This window comes from Musa acuminata, chromosome BXJ1-9 (genome assembly GCF_036884655.1).
Source record: "Musa acuminata AAA Group cultivar baxijiao chromosome BXJ1-9, Cavendish_Baxijiao_AAA, whole genome shotgun sequence".
Lineage (NCBI taxonomy): Eukaryota > Viridiplantae > Streptophyta > Magnoliopsida > Zingiberales > Musaceae > Musa > Musa acuminata.
This window is the reverse complement of record NC_088335.1, coordinates 48,340,970-48,364,973: the sequence shown is the minus strand read 5'-3', so window position 1 is coordinate 48,364,973 and position 24,004 is coordinate 48,340,970. Positions and strand designations below refer to the sequence as shown.

Here is a 24,004-nt window from a genome sequence, read left to right as displayed (position 1 = left end):
CAAGTTTACGACTTCTCCGTATCCTTTTTTTTCCCTCAGTTTAATCAACATGAGTAAACAAATCAAACAGCCGAAAACGGCACAACAAGAAGAGCTTTAGCACAAGTCGACAAGCTTAACTTGCCAATGTATGTACATAACATCCATACATTCTCAACTTACATGGTAGAATGAAGTCCCCAAGCAATCTATACAAGCTTCCATGATGATATTACCAAGCGCAACATACAAATTGTGTATCACCTAGTACCCTAGCAGTTTTGTGGCCACATCGATCAATATCTTGATGATCGAGTGCAACATACAAATGATCAAATGCCTGCAAATAGTACGTCGATGACTTATTTTCTTCCGACATGAGAAGTTCTTACATTGGTTTTTCCATCAAATTTTGCACCATCTTATATCTTAAAAGCCTTTTGAATTTCTCCCACCACTCGGTTTGCGACGTCAGGACTGAACATCCTCGGCAAGTTTGCAGCAAGATCGATCTCGATGGTCTTGTTCTTAATCAAACCATCTCTTCTCAGCAAATCGGCCCTCTCGGTCTGTCCCAGCTGTTTACTGCTGCTTGCACATGTATCCAACCAAATTCGAACAATCTCCTTGCAGATGGCGTCCAGCCGACCTCGCATTATGTCTTCCATCATGCCTTGTCCATCTTCTCCGCAATTGATGCAAACCGCAATAGCTGTTGGTGACAGGACGCTGCGAATGTAAAGAGAGGATGAGCAGTAAGGTTGCACCTGCGGAAGTTTCGCAAGTTCTTGCCTCGGCTTGTCCAAATTGGTTTGCTGGTAAAACTCATCAAGGTAATCGGGGTGGAGGACAAGGTCTTTGCGGGGCAGCAAATCTGTGAAGAGGATGAGGGAGGATGGGCTGCTTTGTATGAATTCCATTAGAAGGTGAGGAGCATCTGTGGCGGCATCAAGGAAGGCGAATAAAGTGGTTATGTTGAGAGCACCTGTGGGGAGCTCACAGTGCAGCCATGATTCCAGAATGAAGTCGACCTGAATTAGATGCAAAGGCAGAGTGACCATATCAGAAAATGTCAAGAAAAATCATCTCAATGTTCACTATCATGTTTAGATTTCTATATCGAGAATGACATGGTGATCTTCTCCTTATTTAGATAATATTCACACCTGATCGAACACAACACCTGAAACTGGAAGTGATTGGGAATGTCATTGCATCTAAAAATGCTAAGTCAGTAGATGAGACATGATCTAATTTATGTAACCCATCGCATGAACTTGAATTAATTAAGCGAATAACTTCATATGCAGAATAGAAATGAACAAAATGTTCAGAGCATGAAGCAAAACAGATCATCTGCTAGTCTGCCTGACTACAAACTACTGTTGGTATATGTGAGATTCTAGTCTACTGATAACCTTATTCAACACAAATCACATTGCTGTGGCCTCAGATTCAATCTAGAATCACTTTTTTCCGCGAAAGGAGTGATCTTTGTGGTAATACAAGTCTCAGTTCGTTTGCTGATTGATAGCTTTTGCTGTGAGAGATCCTGCTTTTATCATCCATAAACTAAATCAGACAATATTTTTGATTTGATAGCGTTTTTCTCACATCTGCAAGTAGTTCTATTTGTCTCTGCGTTGATTAATCTCAATATTTCAGCTAAATCATCGTCACAGGGCATCAGAGACTGTCTTCTAGTTGAGCGAGAATCTAAGATTATATGGCAATAGCCGTTCCATTAGTTACAGAGAAGGGGGCGACGGGTGCGTACGGGGGAATCGCGGCCGCCGGATCGGATGTCGAGGGCGCCGCGGGAAGCGCCGGAGGGGCTGTGGAAGGAGAGGACGTCGGGGGGGACGGCGGAGGGGAGGAGGTGGGGCCCCAGCCGGTCCTCGACCGCGGAGCGGAGATCCAGCATCAGGTCCCGGTGCGACGGCGGGAGGTAGGGGAACTCCGCCACGGGCGACGGCGGGCCGGACATCGATGCCCGGATCCGGTTCGGCCGCCTCTTGCTGCCGGCGATCGCAGCAGAAGAGCACGGACGAGGAGGAGGACGGCGAGACGAGAGCAAGCGGAAGGGCGAAGGGAGGAACGAGGAGGAGGGCAATGAGGGCATTTCACTCTCGGATTCCGCTTGGATACGGCTGCGCCGCATACGTGTTATCTTGTAGCCGGTAGATTTGCTTTCTCGTGGTTAACGTAGCTTTAGAAAGGCCCACTTAGATCCAAGATTAGATTCCATGAGCGGTGGCTGACGAGATCAACGCACAGAACTGCGCAAAACTGCAAGTCCCGACGACAGCAGAGTGAGGGTGGAGACGGAGTATTTCCATCTTGCATCACTCATACCCTTCTTTTGTTCTTCTTGTTCCCCTCAGATCTTTGGTGGAAGAAAAAACTAATTACGGGGACGGCAGTGCAGAATGCAAATGGAATCCCTCGACTCAATCAACGCGGCTGCGGTCGGAGGGAACATGTCGGCCTGTGGATATTCCCTCTCCATGAGTTCTTTGTTGTCTGCTGCTCTCCATGTCCACCATTGTTATCCTTGTTTCACCTGCTCGTTTCACTCCACAAGTGATCTTATATAGAACTGCACGCAACACTGTAAGTTGCAGGAAGAAGAAAGAAGTAAAGGACAGGTCCTTCTTCAAGAAAAAGGCTCTACGATTAAAGATCTATACATGCTCTGGCAGCAGCAGCAGCACCACCTTGTGACATGTCCTCCGCAAGAGAGGCAGCGATGAGATAAACAACAGAGTTGCTTCTCACCTTTCTAAAGCATCACATCATATACTTTTATATGATCCATGCATGAGCATTCCGATAGGAATCTGTTCTTGGTGAATTGTAGTTTATGAGTTCGACGATATTCCATAGTATTCCTACTCAGCTGTCGTATACATGTAGAAAACATCGGATTGCTGCTGATGCTTTCATCATGTCTGAGTTCTCGAGACCAATGTGGAGGATGAGGAGCAGCCTTGTCTCGGTATCATTCCGCCGATGCTAATAACATACTACAAGTTGGCAATCATTGGTCGCTGTGAATGTGTCAAGTGCATGCATTCTGAGAGGAATCAGCCCAAGAAAAAGGGTGTGATGGTCAGATAAAATGGAGATTTATGACAGAGAAGACATATGAACAAAATGACATCTTATTGACAGAATAAAAGTGTTCCATTCTTTGTTGTAAGTATGTGCTCATTTCTCATTATAAAGCCTTCCTACTGCATTGGGACTGTGCAAGCTTCATCAGATAAGAACTCTTTTGTTCTTCATACCTTCTCTTCTTCTGCTTTGCTTTACCTCGAATCGTCTCCTCTGCAGCACCGTTTGACGGGGCTCCAAGTCGAACCCTTCTTCTCTCTCGTCCTCCACAGTTGCAGGAGAAGTAATGGACGTGGACTGCCTGAGCCGTGTTAAAGAAGCCGAAGTGGATCTGATGACGATGACGACGGAGATGGAGAACCCGAGTGAACTATCCAAATCACCACTTCATGTCTCTCCGGCTTTCTGCACACATGTAGCCTCCTCTTTGCTCGTCGGCGCAACATCTTCCTTACCTTTCGGTGGTCCCCAGGAGCCGGCGGAGGCCGGGGGCGACGGGCAGCCCCCGGTGGATGCCATGAGAGAGATGATATTTCTCGTCGCGGCGATGCAGCCCATTCACGTCAACAGGGAGCTGCTGAATCCGCCAAAGCGGCGGAATGTGAGGGTCTCGAAGGACCCCCAGAGCGTGGCGGCCAGGCACCGGAGGGAGAGGATAAGCAGGAGGATAAGGATGCTGCAGCAGCTCGTCCCCGGGGGGACCAAGATGGACACGGCGTCGATGCTTGCCGAGGCCATCCACTACGTGAAGTTCCTCAAGCGCCAGGTGCAGGTCCTGGAGCGGGCAGCCAGCTCCGCCGTAAACGGGCTATCCACTACCGGTGCTACCACCACCACCGGTTTCTCTGCAGTTGGCACAGGATTCATGGATGGAAGCTACTTGTGGTTCGAGAAAGGGTACGAGGGTGGGATGGGGAGTTCATCACGAACAACAATGTCTCAGATGCATGTCGAGCGGAAATGAAATGGATATACGATACTCACTAGTAGAGGAAACTTGATGACATTTTAGGTTTGAAGAAGAGAACTCGTCAAGCTTAATTACTTTCTACTTTTGTCATTAATCTATCACTCCGTGTCATAAGATCGATCATCGTACTATTGGTTAGAGAAGAATGACCAACTATTATGTTGAGCTCCATGATATGAATTTTAGGTTACACGCGTAAAGTCCTACTCCTCGGTCCATGCACGACCCTTAAACTATATATATAGGACCATCGACTCTCCAACGTCATTGCCATCATCGATTGAGGTCTTGTTGTTCACGTTGCTTCATTGCGTTGTTGAATGTTATTGAAAAATTATTTATATACCTTTGATTAGAGAGTTCTTACTCTAACTCTAGTGTTAATGCTTCTTAATTAGTCTTCCAGATCCAATTGTAATTTTGTAAAGTTCAAAAAGAGTACAAATGAGAGAGAGAAATATATGAGTGGAAAAATGATTAAGAGAATAGATAAGTTAGAGAGAGTGAAAAAGGGAAAGAATGACAGGATAGAAAAGGTTTTAAATTCGGCTTAAACGGTCAAATAGATCATTTGAATTCAATAAATTCTAACCATTGATCGATGTATATCTCATGATACGAGGTCTCTTATTTCGGAATACCCGATACAAGACGGTCCACATGTCAGTCCCCTGTCGAATTAGCACATATCGCCGTTATAGATTAACACAACGTATAAAGGAGGGCATGGTCCTACAAAAACTTAGTGGAAGTGGCTATTTTTTTTGTGATGTTAAAAAGTTCTAAAAATTTACTCTTTAGTATTTATACAAAATCTAAAAAAAACTTCAAAAATTAAAAAAAGGATATTTGGATCAATTTCCATAGTTGGTGGATTATCTGAAGCTATATTTCCACACATGCAAAACAAAGAATCAAAATGTGGCAAAAACAAAGTATTGTTGTCATGAGAATCGAACCTACTCATCACTTATATAAACTACTATAGTGTGTTACACCAATTCATCATGCCAATGTGTCTCAGCTCATCATGAAGAACACATGAGCTGCTCAACCACATTCAAGCACAAGTAGTAGTACGTGGGCCCATCTCAAGAATGGTGGGCCCTACTGTGCCTCACAACTCACTTTTAATATGACCGACCATCCATCCATCAAAACAGTGCCCAGTCATGCTTATGGGTGGTCGCATGCATAACATATATCATAGCCATTAATCAATCCAACAAGCAATACAACATGAATCTGTGATCGGCTACTGTTCCATCTCAAAAGCATCTGAAGTGAACTTTTGTCTAAATCGTGCTTCTTCCTAAATATGACATCATGTTGGTGTATGTTTCCCAACTCCTCATTATTATGCTGTACAATCTTCTTCTTCACCTTCCACAATATCTATCTGTTTACAGTATGTCTCGTGCTTCAACACTTTTTGTCTGCTATCTCGGTCCTGACACCTCCTGCGACGACAAGTACGAGAGCAGCGGCGACGGTGTCGCGGATCCTCTCCTCCCGGTCGGATCCCGGGATCCTCCTCCGTACAAGCTCAGATAGTTGAGAGACTTCAACGTCGGCTCGCAGACCGGCGTCGTCCCCTCCAGCATCGCCGCCACGGCCATCATGCTCGGCCTGGACGCCGGCTCTTCGTGCAGGCAGCATAATGCTACCTTCACCACCGTCTCCACCTCCGGCCCGGTCGCCCTCCCTTCTAGCCTCGGGTCGGCCAACTCATCGTACGTTCCCCTCTCATGCATCTCCAACGCCACCATCGGAAAGTACGGCACCGGCCTGGACGAGCCGGAAGAAGCGGTCGACCCGGTCCACTCCGGTCCGCTCTCCTCCGTCCGGTTCTTCCTCCCGCGCACGATCTCCAGCAGTACCATTCCGAAGCTGTACACGTCCGTCTTGTCGGAGATGGCGGAGTTGGTCAGCCATTCCGGCGCAAGGTAGCCTCTCGTCCCCCTCATCGTGGTGAAGAACCCGGACTGCTCCCGGCTCATCAGCTTCGCCAGTCCGAAGTCCGCCATCTTCACTTGGTTGTGATCGTGGAGTAGGATGTTCTCCGGCTTCACGTCGCAGTGGATGATCCTGTGCTCGCAGCCGGCGTGGAGGTAGGCGAGCCCCCGCGCCGCCCCGATGGCGATGTCGAGCCTCTCCCGCCACTCGAGCACCGGGCCGTGGCCAAAGAGCGCGCGGTCGAGCGAGCCGCGGTTCATGTACTCGTAGACGAGCAGCCGCCTCGGCCCCTGGGCGCAGAAGCCACGGAGCCGCACGAGGTTGACGTGGTGGATGTTGCTGATGACGGCGATCTCCGTGCAGAATTCTCTCTTCCCCTGCACGCTGACGGCGTCGATCCTCTTCACGGCGACGAGGGACTTGTCCGGGAGCTGTCCCTTGTACACGGATCCGAACCCCCCGGAGCCGATCCGCGTCTGGAAGTTGTCGGTGGCGGTCTCGAGCTCGGCGTAGGTGTACCTTGTGGGCAGGCCGGTGATCGTGATCTCCTCCTCCTTATCGTCGTCCTCCTCCTCGGAAAATTCTGGGGCCATTGGCCACCTCAACCCGCTTGTCATCGACTTGATCCTCGTCATGCCTCCCGTTCGGCGTGTGCTCCTCCTCCACGTTGTGAAGTACATGAAGGAAATGCAGATCACCAGTAGAAATGTAGCCGTAGATGGTAGCAGGATGATGACGAAACGGACCGAAGAGGAGAATTTGTTCGAAGGAGAAGGTGGTGATGGGCGGTTGAGAGTCTTGATGTAGCCGGCAGCCAGGTTGTCGCCTCCGTCATCCACGATAAAGAGAGAGCCTATCTGGCGTTCGAGGAGATAGCATGACTTCGATGAGTTCTTGTAGAAGAAACCAAGACAGGAGCAGTTCCCAGAACAGAGATGTTGGCACGCCGAAATGTTAGCTCCGGAAGCGACCGGCATCGAGAACTTGGTCCCGAAGTAGCCGATTCGGCTTCCCAGGCTCATATACGTGGCCGACGTCCCACCATCGCCTTCAGCGTTGTCGCGGCACGAGGCGTTTGCCAAAACGGAGCCGTCCGCCGGGGAGCAACCGCCGGTGGGCGACGCCCCCAACGGGGGCGGGCAGCTGCATTTGGAGCTGTTGGCGCCCGGAGCGCAGAGGCCCAGCGAGCCGCACGCTGAAGGGAGGTCGCAGTCGTTGCTTGGCACCACGAAATCGGTGTCGAAGACCACCGCCGACAGGGACTCGTTCGGCGAGAAGCTCAGGATCCGGAACCGGCCAGAGGGGTCCAGCTTCGCGATGTGGAACTCGTCAGGGAACGACGAAGTCGGCGGAGGGAAGATCATCCTGAAGATGGCGGTTTTACGATCGCCGGCGAGGAGGTAAAGGCCCGTGGCGTTGACGGCCATGTAGCTTACCTTGAAGTTGGAATCTTTGGTGGCGCGGAGGTCGGTGGAGAGGGACCAGTAAACCAGCGAGGTCGGGGTCCATTGGAGGAGGGAGTCAGCGGGGGTGACGAGGAGGCGGTAGTCGCCGGGGGCGGGGTCGCTGTCGGAAATAGCGGAGGAGAGGGAGGCAGAGGCGGGGAGGAGCTGATCCGGGAGGAGGGTATCGGTGGGGTGGTCGAAGGAGGACCAGAGAGAGGCGTTGGCGGAGTCGAGGAGGCGGAGTTCACCGGAGGGAAGGAGACGGAGGGTGGCGACTGGGGCGGCGAGGGGCGGGGTGGACCAGGCGAGGGAGCCGTCGGGGAGGGAGAGGGCGAGGCCGGCCGAGGTGAGGGCGAGGTTCGCGGAGGGGGGGACAGGGGCGGCGGGGTTGGCGGTCCAGACAACGGCGCCGGAGGGGGCGTGGAGGACGGCGAGGTAGTAGCGGGACGGCTGCTTGCCGGGGTTGTGGAAGGCGACGGCGAAGGCGGATGAGGAGAGGAAGACGCCGGAGCTGTCGATGAAGTGGAGGTAAGAGGCGGTGAAGTTGGGGTAGACGAACTCGCGGGCGACGGGGCCAGCGACGGAAAGGAGCGGCGCGAAGGCCAGGAATAGGAGAGAGAAGAGGGAGGAGGAAGCCATGGGAAGTGGAGATCGAGAGAGATGAGAGGAGGAGGCCAATAAACGCTGTTGCAGCGACTTCGGACGCGGTGAAGTGGCTTGGGGTCGTTGACCAAGGAGAAGTTGGCGATTGGGAATTGAATGCTGATGTGGACGAGTAGGGCACGGAGGACAAACAAAGCTACCCGCCAATAATTTAGTCAACGCAGACGTAGTTTGATACAACATGATAATGATCGATCATCGTCATTTAGGCTACTATGTCATAAACACGATTCCAATCGAGTCAAACCAGCTTACGAGTAAATGGCTTACTCGAGCTCATTCACGAAAGTCAATTGACTAAGCTCGTAATTTTGTTAGATCTTCTATGTCTTTTCAACCTCACATACTTCGATAAAATCGTACAGATATACCTATCGCACAAATGATCGATCGATCAAATACTTCATTAGTATATTAGTGCTAGAATAAAGATCGAAGACTTACATCTCAATCGAGTAAACTTGTTCTCGAACTGTGCATCTCGACCAACCAAATTATACATAAAAGATTATATATTCTAAAAATATAATTATGTCTAAAAATATTCTTTTATCAAATTAAGTGTGGAAACTATTAAGATATACAAATTAATCATCATTTTTACCAATAAATTAGTGGTGAGTCAAAAATATAAACCATATCAACAAGATACACCATTTCTATGGCCATTTCTGACTCAACTAAACGTTGATCATCCAATGTCAGAGCCAATCAATTAAGTTTGTGTGAGAGAAGAGAAGCATGCAGGTCAACGCTACAACTCATCGGAAAGAGACCCAACCAGAGTTGACCTTTTGGCACTGATGTCACCGGTGGCATCACTAACATTTATATCCTTCGTTAGATGCCGGCTGAGATGAGTTGCCAAGCTTTGACTTTTGCTGGGGGAGGTCGAATCAAAAAAATAGGCTGCCTGAGTATAATATTTGAGGAGGATGACAAACCTTTTACCTACACCTCTCCATTCACCATTTAAAATGCTACATAATCGACCATCGACATGTGTTTAGTTATTTATATTACACAATAAATGTACAACCCAAAAATAATTTTGATTAATATATTTAAAAATATATTTTTGTTGGATATCCTCAGATAAAAAAAGATATTATTTTTTTATACTTGCTATTACCATATATTTATATGATTAAGATTTTATATGATACGATATATCATATATTTCATACCTCCACACGAGGTCCCATCGTCGATGGTCGCATTGTCGTTGAGGCTATGCTAAACCTCTTTATAGAAAGCTCCACGCCCGGTGAAAGGATGGGCGCCACCGGTTCTTCCTAGTCTCGATGGTGCCTCTTCCGACACCCGAATCCAACTAAACGAAGAAGTAAAGATTTCTCATTTAGAAGGGGAGATAGACGACATGACAATCATCGTGGAGGTGAAAGTGAGAAGAAGCCAACCCCAGCAACAGCGTAGCGACTACGAAGTCCCTCCCTCCGATCGCCCACCGCAAAACTTAAAAAAAAAACTTACAAAGCAGAAAAACGGAGATGCAAGGTATCGAACCCTGTACCTCTCACATGTAAAAAAGCGCTCTACCATTTGAGTTACATCCCCAATTTATGTAATGTGTTATAAGGAAAATTAATAAAACAAAGTAACTAAAACGCTTAGAACATAAACCACATGGGCTTTATGTCTTGCTCAATAGTAGTATGATTCTCTGCATGTTTTCGTACTCTTAAGTTCTTTGGGTCCTTTATACGAGTGATAAATTAGTTTGGGCTTCGGCTTCGAGCCTTTGTCTTTGGCATAGTACGTCAAATGTAACTGATAAATGTGATTGTATGCAGCAGAAGATCAACCTACGTTGCATCAGAGGATTAAAATATTTCGAGTCATGTAGTTTTAAATTCATCAAGAAAAAGATTCCCTTTAGAGGACCCTGATATCTTAATTTGGACCAATATCCATCCATTGGAGGTAGAATGATCTTAACATCCAAGACAAGTAACAAGATATGGAACTTTTTATTTTTTAGAAAAATATAATTCTTGAGATGTTAGAAAATAGATAAAATCAAGCATGTTCGTACACTAATTAAAATAAGTTTAAAATTTAACTACGTGGCAAGATTGATAATACTTTATAAATTATGAAGAATGTGATTTTGAATTACTTAGTGTCATCATATTAAGTTATAGTCAGTTCCTTCGTTAATGTGTCGATCAAATAGATTTAAATATATCTTCAATAATTCTTAAATGATCCTATATACATCAATTGCAGTCGGTATACAAATTTTATATTATTTACAATCGTCATTCTTATAAACATTAAACTAAGTCTATTAGATCTTTATCAAACATTCATTTCATTAAGTTGTTCCATGATATTTTCATGAGTCAAGTCTATGGGCCTTTTCAATTACTAAGTCAAGATTTAACATATTCAGTAAGAATATGAGAATATATGGAAGAAAGTATCACTATAAAATATAAAATAATATTAATATTTTAAGTTTTCAAGATATAATGAACTATTGATATTATTCATATTTCACCATTCGATATAATATTATCATTATGAAATAGTGTTATTATCTTTGGGTATATAACTCTACACTATAACGATATCCAAAATAATATCATCAAATCCTATTGCATAATTATTTAAAATATATTTTTTGAATTGTCTAAATCTCTTAATTATGTGTATAATTATAAATATTATTTCGTAAATATCATTTAAAGATTAATTATTTAATATAATTTTATAAATTATTGGTCTAGACTACTTTGGCCGCTATAAGACCAATATAGTAATATAAAATATAAATATTTTATAAATAATAAAATATTTATTATAATTTATATCATATAAGTTTATCGTCCTAGGCCACTTTGGTAGCTATCAATAAAATAAAACTTAGGGGTATAAGTTACAAATAATACTAACTAAGTATCCTTTTTAAGTTAACTTATATCAAAATAATTTAATAATAATAAAATAATAACTATGATAATTATTAAATATTAGTCAGCTTAAAAAAACTCATATTATAACTACAATTATAATAAAATAAAAATTATATTTTTATATGAGAACTAAATATAATTTCATAATCTTAAAGCTATACATGTAAATAACTAAAAAAAACCCCAAAATAATAATTGAGATTTAATTATCACATGCAAAAATATGTCATATGAATAGTTTATATTTTTTAATTTCGCATGGAACTCTAAATTAAACCAATCAACCCTATTTAATTAGGCAAGTCAACAATTGAGCTAACCATTAGTCAAATTAAGTAAAAATAAAAGTAATTAAAGTAAAAAATTATCAAAATTTTGATTTTTTTTTGTATTCGATCAAAACTTGATTGAACAAATCTAAATCGAATCAAGTAGTCAAAATATAGCCATGATCAAATACAATCAAATATTTGATTAAAAATAAATCATATTAATCAATTTTATAATTCAGGATACAAGTCAGAAATTCATAATTTCTTAGGGGTAAAACTATAATTTTATAGGATATATATAGTAGAATTATAGAGTTTCTAAATAACTATAAAAAAGATAAAAATTAGAATTAATATGATTTATAGGGATAAAATCATAATTTTAAAATCAAACCCTAATTCTCTTTTCGCGATCACTACGCGAGGCATGTGACCGACGTGGCGCGTGGCCATCACTTGCGCGCCATCTAGTGTCGCTGATAGTGGCGATAATACTATCGCTCATGCGATGCTATGCCACTTTGCCCATGAGTTGCCTAGTGCAGTCATTGACATTCGACATATAGTGACATTACCCAAGGCCAATAGATGCCACCATAGCAGCAATGGTGCAACCATTGTAGTTGCATTACTGCAACGATCGCACGCATCAATGCTATTGTAGTTGTCGCAGTCAGCGGTGTTGCTACAGCTATCGTAGGAAGCCTAGGGCTGCCACACCCCATAGTGCTTTCTCTGTGTACGCAGTCACTATCCACGACTAGACTGACGATCATTGAAAGGTCATTATCCTCAACAATAATATCGCCGACAGTAAGTTATCGATAATGGCCAATCGATTAATCTCAACAAGATTATCACTCGAAAAAAGTGCAAGTAGTCGCATCGTGAAATAAAAATGATGACCCAACCTTAAAGACAACGACGACATGAGGCAAAACAGTTATAATTTTATAGGATATATATAAAATTATAGAGTTATAGTTCAGGATACAAGTTAGGATACAAGTCAGAAATTCATAATTTCTTAGGGGTAAAACTATAATTTTATAGGATATATATAGTAGAATTATAGAGTTTCTAAATAACTATAAAAAAGATAAAAATTAGAATTAATATGATTTATAGGGATAAAATATTAATTTTAAAATCAAACCCTAATTCTCTTTTCGCGATCACTACTCGAGGCATGTGACCGACGTGGCGCGTGGCCATCACTTGCGCGCCATCTAGTGTCGCCGATAGTGGCGATAATACTATCGCTCATGCGATGCTATGCCACTTTGCCCATGTGTTGCCTAGTGCAGTCATTGACATTCGACATATAGTGACATTGCCCAAGGCCAATAGATGCCACCACAGCAGCAATGGTGCAACCATTGTAGTTGCATTACTGCAACGATCGCACGCATCAATGCTATTGTAGTTGTCGCAGTCAGCGGTGTTGCTACAGCCATCGTAGGAAGCCTAGGGCTGCCACACCCCATAGTGCTTTCTCTGTGTACGCAGTCACTATCCACGACTAGACTGGCGACCATTGAAAGGTCATTATCCTCAACAATAATATCGCCGACAGTAAGTTATCGATAATGGCCAATCGATTAATCTCAACAAGGTTATCACTCGAAAAAAGTGCAAGTAGTCGCATCGCGAAATAAAAATGATGACCCAACCTTAAAGACAACGACGACATGAGGCAAAACAGTTAGCCCCAAGAGAACAACATCGCCACCTGGAAAGTTTACGCCGAGAACAACGATGGAGATGCGAGGTATCGAACCCCGTACCTCTCGCATGCAAAGCGAGCGCTCTACCGTTTGAGCTACATCCCCAATATTATTGCTAGTTATCAATAATGGTCAATCGATTAAACACAAATTTATGCCGAGAACAACAATGGAGATATGGGGTATCGAACCCCATACGTGCAAGTAGTCGCATCGTGAAATAAAAATGATGACCCAACCTTAAAACAACGACGACATGAGGCAAAACAGTTAGCCCCAAGAGAACAACATCGCCACCTGCCACACCCCATAGTGCTTTCTCTGTTTACGCAGTCACCCAACCTTAAAGACAACGACGACATGAGGCAAAATAGTTAGCCCCAAGAGAACAACATCGCCACCTGGAAAGTTTACGCCGAGAACAACGATGGAGATGCGGAGTATCGAACCCCGTACCTCTCGCATGCAAAGCGAGCGCTCTACCGTTTGAGCTACATCCCCAATATTATTGCTAGTTATCAATAATGGTCAATCGATTAAACACAAATTTATGCCGAGAACAACAATGCAGATGTGGGGTATCGAACCCTATACGTGCAAGTAGTCGCATCGTGAAATAAAAATGATGACCCAACCTTAAAGACAACGATGACATGAGGCAAAACAGTTAGCCCCAAGAGAACAACATCGCCACCTGCCACACCCCATAGTGCTTTCTCTGTTTACGTAGTCACTATCCACGACTAGACTGGCGACCATTGAAAGGTCATTATCCTCAACAATAATATCGCCGACAGTAAGTTATCGAACAAGGTTATCACTCGAAAAAAGTGCAAGTAGTCCCATCGTGAAATAAAAATGATGACCCAACCTTAAAGACAACGATGACATGAGGCAAAACAGTTAGCCCCAAGAGAACAACATCGCCACCTGGAAAGTTTACGCCGAGAACAACGATGGAGATGCGAGGTATCGAACCCCGTACCTCTCGTATGCAAAGCGAGCGCTCTACCGTTTGAGCTACATCCCCAATATTATTGCTAGTTATCAATAATGGTCAATCGATTAAACACAAATTTATGCCGAGAACAACAATGGAGATGTGGGGTATCGAACCCCATACGTGCAAGTAGTCGCATCGTGAAATAAAAATGATGACCCAACCTTAAAGACAACGACGACATGAGGCAAAACAGTTAGCCCCAAGAGAACAACATCGCCACCTGCCACACCCCATAGTGCTTTCTCTGTTTACGCAGTCACTATCCACGACTAGACTGGCGACCATTGAAAGGTCATTATCCTCAACAATAATATCGCCGACAGTAAGTTATCGATAATGGCCAATCGATTAATCTCAACAAGGTTATCACTCGAAAAAAGTGCAAGTAGTCGCATCGTGAAATAAAAATGATGACCCAACCTTAAAGACAACGACGACATGAGGCAAAACAGTTAGCCCCAAGAGAACAACATCGCCACCTGGAAAGTTTACACTGAGAACAACGATGGAGATACGAGGTATCAAACCCCGTACCTCTCGTATGCAAAGCGAGCGCTCTACCGTTTGAGCTACATCCCCAATATTATTACTAGTTATCAATAATGGTCAATCGATTAAACACAAATTTATGCCGAGAACAACAATGGAGATGTGGGGTATCGAACCTCGTACATCTCGCATGCAAAGCGAGCGCTCTACCATTTAAGCTACATCCCAAATATTATCAATTATTCATATTATTTTAAATATATAAATAATAAAGTTAGAAAAATTAACCCATCCACATATGTCAATAAAAGAGCATGAACTGCATATGCTTCGATCTCTTGCTGAAAAATTAGTTTGATTCTTCTTCTATATTCCCAATTCTATTTGGTTAAAGTAAGATAGGTCTAACGAAAATTATTTCAGATCTATCTAATGGAATTAGTTCATGACCGATCAATTTAATTTAATTAATTAGTCAATATATATATATATATATATATATATATATATATATATATATATATATATATATATATATATATATATATATATATATATATATATATATATATATATATATATATATATATATATATATATATATATATATATATATAGCATAAGATGAGCATCCCCCATGAGCTGTCCGGAAAAAATGAGCCTGAATAATAAATAATACATGGCCATTAGGCCAATTTTTCTTTTAAAAAAAATATAAATTTTAGGTATTTTTCAATTGATGCCTTCCATTTTATTTTATTTTATTTTTCATTGAGTATCCTTCCGTTTAAAGAATATCCAAAAATTTTCCTACCTATTACAGGATTTTTTTTTGAACTACTATAATATTTTCGACCCATTATATTGTTTTGACCGTCACAATAAAAATACTGAAAAGTCTACTGAAAAATATTATAAATGATTTAAATAAAATCTACTCTAAAACATTATAAATAATTTAAATAGACTCTTAACCTCAACTAAATTAATCATAACCCTAAAAATATGATATCGTAATGATCCATGAATAATAACTAAAGAAACATAATACGATATCACTTATAGTATTTTTCAATATTTTTTTAATACATCAATAAAACAATGTAAATGCTATTAAAAATCATTATAAATCAGCCTACCATTATATAAAATAAGAACATTTTCTAAGAAAATCAACCTACCATTACATGTCTTGCAACTCACCAGTTATTCAGTATTCTTGTAATACCTCCACTCTTACTCCAAAGCAGCCCATTCAATCAGATTTATTGGGACAATTGAAGGCACAAAGAGAGATCTGAAAAAGAAGGATCAAACTGCTAACATGCAGATGAAGCCTTAACTGTAAGCAACCTCATGTAATAAACATGTCCAAAGCATGTGTCATGGGTATTGTAGATACAAGTCACCAGCTTCCTTGTGCTGCTGCATCTCAAAAATTGACAAAATCTTTGTCTGAATGGCCACAACTAATTGCAGCACCACAAAAACTGGAGAAGAATTAAAATGTCCTGATTTGCTGTGTCATTTGCTGAGAATACATGCATTGTAAATAGCAAAAACTACTGAGAAAAGTACCATGATGGCAAGTCTTGTAATGTTGATCACCATTGGACATCTAACATGAAGAAGACCAAAGGTTTTGGTAAGAACTCCAGGGCCAAAGAAAGGTCAAAATACATTCAAAGTTAGGTACCAAAAGACATTTAATAAATTTGATATAGAAAATTAGGATGAGAATATAATTACATGAAACACAAGGACAGGCCTAATGCACTACCTGATGAGTTACCAAATTATGAAATAAAAAAAATCTGGTGATCTATCTAAAAGTTAGTATAGTTCTAGGATACTACCGGAAGTTCTAGATACGAAGCAATATCAAAGGACAAATGCTAGTCAAAGTTAAAAGCATAACGCCCCAATTGACTGTGCCCTTTGTTTGAAAGAAATATTTAAAGATAACTAAAATACCAGAGAGCTTCTAAGGATCTATATATTAAGCAGTTAAAAACATGTGTGCATGTGTGTGTGTGTGTGTGTATATATATAATGCTTGTGGATTGGATGTAAAGATGCTGATGGAATATATTGTTAATGGAGAAACAGACCAAGAACTGACTGAATTAATTGTAAATTAAAAGGTGTCTTTCAAGAATTAGCTGATTGGAATATAGAAGTCCAAAGAGGACCTTTAAAAGAGTGAACAAAGAATGGTGAGACATGTTTGAGGTAGCATGGAAACAGTAATTCTGGTTGACATGGAATTACCTCCCACACAGGCTCTATATTGTCTTATAGCGGAGCTTTTCGATTCCCAGCAAAACCATCAACCGCTTAACAAAGATTAATGAACTTCTAAAAGCATTCTCTTCTGGGTTTCCCAAGCTTCCTATTCAGTGAGAAAATGGTCATGTTTCATGAATAAGCATTCATGCCAAACTTTACTAACATGAAACTACTATGAACAAAAGACCCTTAGCTAATGCTTCTGTAACTCACAGTATGTACTAGATAATTTACAAGCTGCGCAACAAAAATCACGATCAAACAGTACAGGAACCTAAAATGATCATGTACTATATTCTTTCAAATTTCATGGTCTACATGATTGGAACTTACAGAATTCAGAGGCATCTTCAGATAGCAGCTCCACATAGCTTCTGTCGCTTTTCAGCTGTAATTAATTCTTATCAATTGCCAATCAATCTTTGCAAATGAAAGAACATCTAGCATTTTGGCCCATAGGAGACCAAAATTGTTGCTGAGATTATTTCTGTTGATGAACTTTCTGGGAACATATTTCATTGACCAGATGATGGCTCCAGATAACCATATCAGAAGGCAAGAGACAGATGAGCTGCTTCTCCATAGCTGTAACAGCCAATAGTATGCCCCTCTTATGGAGAGAATAACTCGCACAATCAGTGTTTTTTTAAGATTCAACCATCTTCTTTTCTTCTGCATTGCAAAAGATTATCCATCTGCTTATATACTTGACTTGCTTCCAAGAGATATCCTTTCTTTCTAAGTGCAATAAACAGGGAATTATACATAGAATAGCGGCCCAAAATACCCTTTGTAGTCATTTCCTCATACAGCTCAAGTGCTTCCATTACTTTTCCCATCTTGGAGTACAGTTTAATAAGAATGTGAAATGGCACATGATCAATGCCCAAGCCAGATTCCTGCACCTTGTTGAGAATTTCTTGAGCTTGCTGCCATTTCCCTTTTAAACAAAGGCATCTAATCAATTCTGTGTAAGTGATTATATCAGGTTGATATCCTCTATTTAGCATTTCCAGGAGCATCTCTCTAGCGAAAAAAGTGTGGCCAATCCTACATGCACCACTAATCAACAAATTATAAGTAACAACATCAGGAAAAAGCCCAGAATCGAGCAACTCCTGCTTCAGCATTAAAGCATGCACAATTTTTCCTCCCTTTACTTCAGCATGAATCAGTGCATTAAATGTGAAGGTATTTGGAACAACACCTGTTGCTGTCATCATATTTCTTATTGAATAAGCACTATTAGTATCACCAACCCTTCCATAACCATTCATGATAAGATTCCAGATACGAGGCTCAGGGACTATGGAATGACTTAACATCTTATGCAAAAACTCTACAGCTTTTGAGATGTCACCCTGTTGGCAAAGACCCCGAATAATCAGGTTGTATGAGATTTGGTCAGCAAGAAGACCAGACAAAGACATCTTATCGTACATATCACAAGCCTCATCCATATTCCCATTTTTAGATAGGCCATTTATAAGACTATTAAAAGTCACTACATCTGGTAAAAAGCCCTTCTTGAACATCTCAGAAAAATATCTTTGAGCAAGTTTTGTATTGTGCATCAAGCAAAATCCATTAACTAGAACATTATATGCAATTCGATCAACTTCGATACCTCTCTTCAACATTTCATTCCACATGTTAATTGCCTGGTCTGCATCGCCTTTTTCGAAGAATCCATCCATGAGTATTGTTGACGTAACTAAATTTGCAGACTCATGCTCATTCAATATATCTGCAAGAAGTTTCTTTGCATTCTCCAGGAGGCCTCTACTGCAAAAGGCATGAACAAGTATATTACAAGTAACTACATTGGGTCTAACTCCACTTTCTGCCATGGAAGAAACAAGACTTAGAGCTCTGTCCACACTACCCCAACGGCAATAACCATCCACTAGAGTATTGTATGTCACATGATTTGGGAATGCACACATATTGTTCATAACTTCAAGAAGCCAAGTAGCCTCAGACAAGCTACCTATCTTACAAAGTCCATTTACGAGGAAATTGTATGTATGCAGATCTAGGGCAACACTGCTCCTATATAATTCATTATGAAGCTGAAAAGCAGCTAAAACTTTTCCTTCAGTGCACAATACCCTAATCAATACAAAGTCACTATTATCAGCTCTGCGACTATCCACAGAACACACCACGTTGGCAATGCCTTCTAACAAACTACATCTTCCAACAATTGTAATGCTTTCCCTGCATATCCACGGGAAGAGTCAGCAATGCTGATTTGAGCCTAGCAATTAAAGGACTTATATCCAGGTTATTTTTCCTGACAATATAGCCATTCAAACTCAAGTTGCCATTGACGACAAAATATATATCTCTTTTCAAATCCTAATGAAAATGTAATTGTCATGTAAATATATATCAGAGATGCTTACAAGCAATCAACAAGCAAACTGACCTTAACTTCTTCATTCGCTCCATGGTATGGACAAGTACCGTATCCAACACATTGAAAACAGCAGGTGGTTCATTATTGTCCTTATAATCATCATGCTTGTTGTCTTTCGAGAGCCACTCTCTAACACTAATCTTGTATGGTTCCTCGATAGTCAGTGCAGGGCTTTGGTCATCAACTAGAGAAGGTGATTGCACAGAAGCCCTACACAGACACCGTGCAAAGATCACTATAAACAACCAACAATAACAAAAAAAAAGGAAATTGATGATTAGATAATGAAAATTTGATGCCTATATCATTAGAAATTTAGAATCAAATGAAATATGAAAATTAAACAGAATTAAACAAGTGAAAGGCAATGTTTGGTGAATCTAAGAAAAAAGAGATGATACCTCTGATGTTCCACAAGATCGGGTGGCTGGGAGATGATGCGAGAAAAAAAGTCACCAATTTCTTGGATAATGGGTAGGCTTCTGAGATTAAAACTAAAGGTGCGATGGATGATAAGAAGTTCTTCACCAGCTGCGACCAACTAAAAATATTTCTGATATTAGCGAAGAAGTTGTTGCAAGTAATAGAATGCATGATGGAGAAGGGCAAAGTAGAGAACACAGGAGAAGCTAAGTAGCTCACCACCATTTGAAGGAATTTTTCCTCCTCTATCTGGTAATGTGTCCCAATGAAAAGTAGAGAAGCAAGGAGCTGTCTAATAACCTATACCTACGGACATAATGGCAAAATAATTATTTAAATTCTTTTCAAGAAATTAAATCTGTGGATAACTTCAAAAATTTAACATGTAATCAAATAAGCAGAGTTGGAAGCACCATAGTAGCCATCTACCCAGACAAACCTAGGGTCACTTATTCACTGGTCAAGCAAGTGGGTCACCCGGTAGTACTGTGAACAAAAAAGGCAAAAAAATATATCTTACAGTTGTAGGGAAACAATTATGAAACACATAAAAATATCATCTGAAGAATAAGAAGTTATAACTAATTAGTAAGCAAGTGACAATCACCTATATAGTTGAATATAGGTTTTAGTGAACAATTAGAGGTGCAATTGGCAAAAGAAATGGTAACAAAGTAATCTTGTCACTTTCATATTCACAAGTATAAGGTTTATGTTGATCATTAGTCTAAAAAGTTCAATCAAAGATATAATTCTAGCCAGAAGCTATGTATCCATACCCGAGGTCAACGCTAATCAATGTTCATAAAAAAAAAGGCTTGGCCTATGAAGCATGCGAACGAAACGATCAACCAAGAGAAAGAAAACATGCACCAAGCAAGCACTAAGATCATGAAATCATCGGAGAGAAGTTCCCCAATGAAAGGAACGGATTAGTTGAGATACGATTTCTTCTCCAAACAAACATGCATTAATTAGTCAAACCTTCTCCACACTACAATCTGGATAAAAGCTCCCGATTTGTATCCCCATATCCCATTCCAAGCATCTACATTCAAGTAGAACGAAGAGATCAAGCACATAATGACAATGAACGCACACGACTATAAGAAATCAGCAACAAGGGATGAAGAAAGGAAGCATTTTTCAGATTTAAACCACGTGAAAGATGAAAACTGGGGAAAAAAAAGAATGGGAGACGAGATCGGCGCTGACTGAGCGGGAGATGGATGCCGACTCGGTGCGCTCCTCTCAGAGGACTAAAGGATTGCGGCGTTCGGGCCGCCCCTCCGACGGTCGAAGCAGGCGGAGGGCCACGACTCGGAACCCACGGCCAGCCGGGGCGGAGGGTGTCGTCGAGGCGGGCGGCGGTGTAGGAGACGCTCCAGCTCGACAAGATTAGGGATTCAACGCGGCGTTCGTGTTTGTTCCATGGGCATTTCGGTCTTTTGCTTCTCTTACGTGGTATTAAAGACATGAATGATTTATTAGGTGATTAATTACTCATGAATAATTTACTCCCATATACTAAATATAAATTCACATACATTCTTGCAAATTTTGAGTATAATGAATTAATATTTTTTGATGTATTACATAGCCAATTTCCATTGATCCAACTCAAACTTCTCTATCATACCATACCATCTAATAATGATTCTAAGATAATTAGTATTATTTTTTCAAAAGTCATTTAAAAAAAGATTTAAATTATATATATATATAATAATAATAATAATAATAATAATAATAATAATAATAAAATTTAAATTGAAAACATATAAATTATTTAAAGTATTCCTAATTTCTAAAAGTTTGAATGTAAATTAAAATTTCAACTACAAATCCAAACAGAGATTATAAAATATATATTTATTCTCTAGTTCTTAATTTTTGTTTTATTTTTGCTACATGGAAAATTAGAGGAATAATACCTGCAATTTTGCTGATTTAATTAAGCCACATAAATAGACAATTAAGCCCGCACGTTTAATCCCCATCTTCCGATCTCGATCACACGGTCGACATCTTCTCTCGAGTCTCTATATAATATGACGGGTAGTACTCCCCCCTCTCCTTCTCCCCGCGAAAACCCTAGCCGAGGAGGACGAGAGCAGCCGCCAACCGCCGCCATGACGACTCGCTTCAAGAAGCACCGTAAGAAGCGGGGGCACGTGAGCGCCGGCCACGGCCGCATCGGGAAGCACAGGAAGCACCCCGGAGGCCGCGGTAACGCTGGCGGCATGCACCACCACCGCATCCTCTTCGACAAGTACCACCCCGGCTACTTCGGCAAGGTCGGCATGCGCTACTTCCACCGTCTCCGCAACAAGTTCCACTGCCCCGCCGTCAACGTCGACCGCCTCTGGTCCCTCGTCCCCGACGCCGTCAAGGACGCCGCCACCAAGGACGCCGCCGCCGCTCCCCTCATCGACGTCACCCAGTTCGGATACTTCAAGGTCCTCGGCAAGGGGATGCTTCCGTCGGATCGCCCCGTCGTCGTCAAGGCCAAGCTCATCTCCAAGATTGCCGAAAAGAAGATCAAGGCAGCAGGAGGCGCCGTCGTGCTCACCGCTTGATCCTGTCGGTTAGTTGCATAGACAGAGAGCTGATTTGGACATTACATTTCCCTGCTACTGTGTTTGAATCGTTTTGATGTGTTTACTTGAAGAGTTGATAAAGTCGAACTATTTATTGTTCTTGCTAATCTTATTGTCATTGCTTCTGGTTATTCGGATACTGTTCTCATCAAGAATTTCCTAGAATCGCAAACGTTTGTTGCGATCCAAGTTGGCATCTTTCTTCCCTTGTCACCTTCCACTAAAAAGGCACCAACTTTGAGTTGGGATTGATTCTAGTAGCAAATCTAGGAGGGGAAAAAAAAAGAGTGGAGGAGAATGGTTCGGTGAAAAGAAATGAAATGAGGCACAGACGGAGCATATGAGCTTTAGATAAAGCAACTTATAATGGTTGCTCAGTCGCGCAGGTGTTGAGTAGCCAAGCTACTATTTTCCTCCTTTTTTTTCCTATGCCTTTTCTCTTTGCATTCTAATTTTGTTTAAATCTTGTGGGAGCTTGGCATTTAGCAGAAAACACAACTTTGATAGGATCTCAGGGAAGAGTCTGTTGTTTATATAGGAAAGCTCATGTTGTTCCTCACTGCTTTAAAACTTGTGTCCGAAGTTTATTCCAACATATAGTGAAAGCTTTAGACCAAGCTTTAAGCTGACACAGTAATTGGTTCTATTGTTGGTCTTTGAGGATATAATTTTGTGGGCCTTTATATCTAGAATCTGATGTATTTGATCTGCTTTCTGTTGTCAGTATTTCTCTAGCTTATTCCATGCTTGAGACCTCGGCAAACAGAGCACTTATTAGCTTGATTAGGATGTTGAGGGCCAAAGAGAGATAAATCTCTGTGGGAATATGAAAGAGTATAATATCTTGATGTTGAAATGTGGAAGAGTGGCAGTGAGCTTGATGGGGTCTGAGAAACAAATTTAGAACAACAAAGAAGAAAACCAGGGTGGTTACTGAAACCTTGTTAAGAATATTCAGGAGAAGGTCCTGTAGGTGCTGCATAACTTTAGCATGCATTTGCAAGAGTTATATGCGAATAAGATGATAACAGTTGCAAATAATGGTTAAATGTGATTTATGAGCACATTTGCTAATCTTTTGTAATATAAAGGAACTGTGAAGCACAAGTATTGTGTGTATGTTCGATGCACAGTGATGTCATGAAAGAGCATTTATTAGCTAGAGCTGAACTTAATTGACCTCCAATAGCAAGTTATGCAAGTTTTCAAGATTCGGAAAGATAAAAAAAACAGCATAGTATATATTTTCTATATCCCTTTGTTATAGAGGACTATCTGTAGCCTCCATTAGTAAAACTCTTGTGTTTGTTCTTTATCTGGTTTATAGCCAATTCCTCTGTATACTCGGAATCCATGTTTATTTTGTCTATTGAGAGTTGGAAGCTTCTTATTCATATTGATGTCTGTCTGAGGAACCTTTCAAGTCAGCATTGTCAAGGAAATATGAGTTATTACTTTGTTTAGGTCGTCTATTAAATAAAGATGTCCTAAGATAAGTCTGCCTTTTGTTGTGCATAGTGGTTTCGAAGTGTTAGAATTGGTTGGCAGACCAATGGGGAAGAAACCACTTGAGTGTGACCTGGTCCCTCCAAGACTCAAGTTAGCATGTAATTGAGTTCCTTACTGGTTATGGTTAGCAAAATATTTTCCAAATTATTCCTAATTTATGATGATGTGATAAATCTTGCTGGCTTGTTTTGCCTTTTTATG

General features: G+C 41.4%; 5 protein-coding genes and 2 non-coding genes across 23 annotated transcripts; 2 read left to right on the top strand and 5 right to left on the bottom strand.

Moving 5' to 3' along the window:
• Nucleotides 1–78: 78 nt before the first annotated feature.
• On the bottom strand, nucleotides 79–2,195 carry LOC103999342 (red chlorophyll catabolite reductase). Its single transcript, XM_009421076.3, has 2 exons — nucleotides 1,757–2,195; nucleotides 79–1,010 (listed from the first exon to the last, which is right to left on the bottom strand). Exons 1-2 carry the CDS (start codon nucleotides 2,138–2,140, stop codon nucleotides 402–404), a joined length of 993 nt encoding a protein of 330 aa, XP_009419351.2. The 5' UTR covers nucleotides 2,141–2,195; the 3' UTR covers nucleotides 79–401.
• Nucleotides 2,196–3,249: 1,054 nt separating this feature from the next.
• Nucleotides 3,250–4,060, top strand: LOC103999453 (transcription factor HEC2-like). The gene has a single exon (XM_065084573.1). It carries the CDS (start codon nucleotides 3,383–3,385, stop codon nucleotides 4,058–4,060), a length of 678 nt encoding a protein of 225 aa, XP_064940645.1. The 5' UTR covers nucleotides 3,250–3,382.
• Nucleotides 4,061–5,073: 1,013 nt separating this feature from the next.
• On the bottom strand, nucleotides 5,074–8,163 carry LOC135593964 (G-type lectin S-receptor-like serine/threonine-protein kinase At5g35370). The gene has a single exon (XM_065084334.1). It carries the CDS (start codon nucleotides 8,104–8,106, stop codon nucleotides 5,506–5,508), a length of 2,601 nt encoding a protein of 866 aa, XP_064940406.1. The 5' UTR covers nucleotides 8,107–8,163; the 3' UTR covers nucleotides 5,074–5,505.
• Nucleotides 8,164–13,100: 4,937 nt separating this feature from the next.
• On the bottom strand, nucleotides 13,101–13,173 carry TRNAA-UGC (transfer RNA alanine (anticodon UGC)). The gene has a single exon. It is a non-coding gene; the product is annotated as a tRNA-Ala (tRNA).
• A 323-nt stretch (nucleotides 13,174–13,496) lies between these two features.
• TRNAA-UGC (transfer RNA alanine (anticodon UGC)) lies at nucleotides 13,497–13,569 on the bottom strand. Its single transcript has one exon. It is a non-coding gene; the product is annotated as a tRNA-Ala (tRNA).
• Nucleotides 13,570–15,588: 2,019 nt separating this feature from the next.
• LOC103999340 (pentatricopeptide repeat-containing protein At5g24830) lies at nucleotides 15,589–21,125 on the bottom strand. 17 transcript variants are annotated; one of them, XM_065084339.1, is made up of 8 exons: nucleotides 20,679–21,125; nucleotides 20,108–20,180; nucleotides 19,914–20,000; nucleotides 19,673–19,802; nucleotides 19,281–19,506; nucleotides 17,183–19,069; nucleotides 16,832–16,952; nucleotides 15,589–16,178 (listed from the first exon to the last, which is right to left on the bottom strand). In XM_065084339.1, the coding sequence occupies exons 3-6, from the start codon at nucleotides 19,917–19,919 to the stop codon at nucleotides 17,503–17,505; spliced, it is 1,929 nt and encodes a 642-aa protein (XP_064940411.1). In that variant the 5' UTR covers nucleotides 19,920–20,000; nucleotides 20,108–20,180; nucleotides 20,679–21,125; the 3' UTR covers nucleotides 15,589–16,178; nucleotides 16,832–16,952; nucleotides 17,183–17,502. The 17 variants fall into 17 exon arrangements, with proteins under 17 accessions (XP_064940411.1, XP_064940412.1, XP_064940421.1 ...); XM_065084340.1 differs by having other exon boundaries at nucleotides 19,914–20,180; nucleotides 20,679–20,742; nucleotides 20,910–21,125; XM_065084349.1 differs by lacking the exon at nucleotides 20,108–20,180 and having other exon boundaries at nucleotides 19,281–19,481; nucleotides 19,673–19,812; nucleotides 20,679–20,742; nucleotides 20,910–21,125.
• A 641-nt stretch (nucleotides 21,126–21,766) lies between these two features.
• Nucleotides 21,767–22,425, top strand: LOC103999339 (large ribosomal subunit protein uL15x-like). The gene has a single exon (XM_009421066.3). The coding sequence runs from the start codon at nucleotides 21,827–21,829 to the stop codon at nucleotides 22,271–22,273; it is 447 nt and encodes a 148-aa protein (XP_009419341.1). The 5' UTR covers nucleotides 21,767–21,826; the 3' UTR covers nucleotides 22,274–22,425.
• Nucleotides 22,426–24,004: the final 1,579 nt, after the last annotated feature.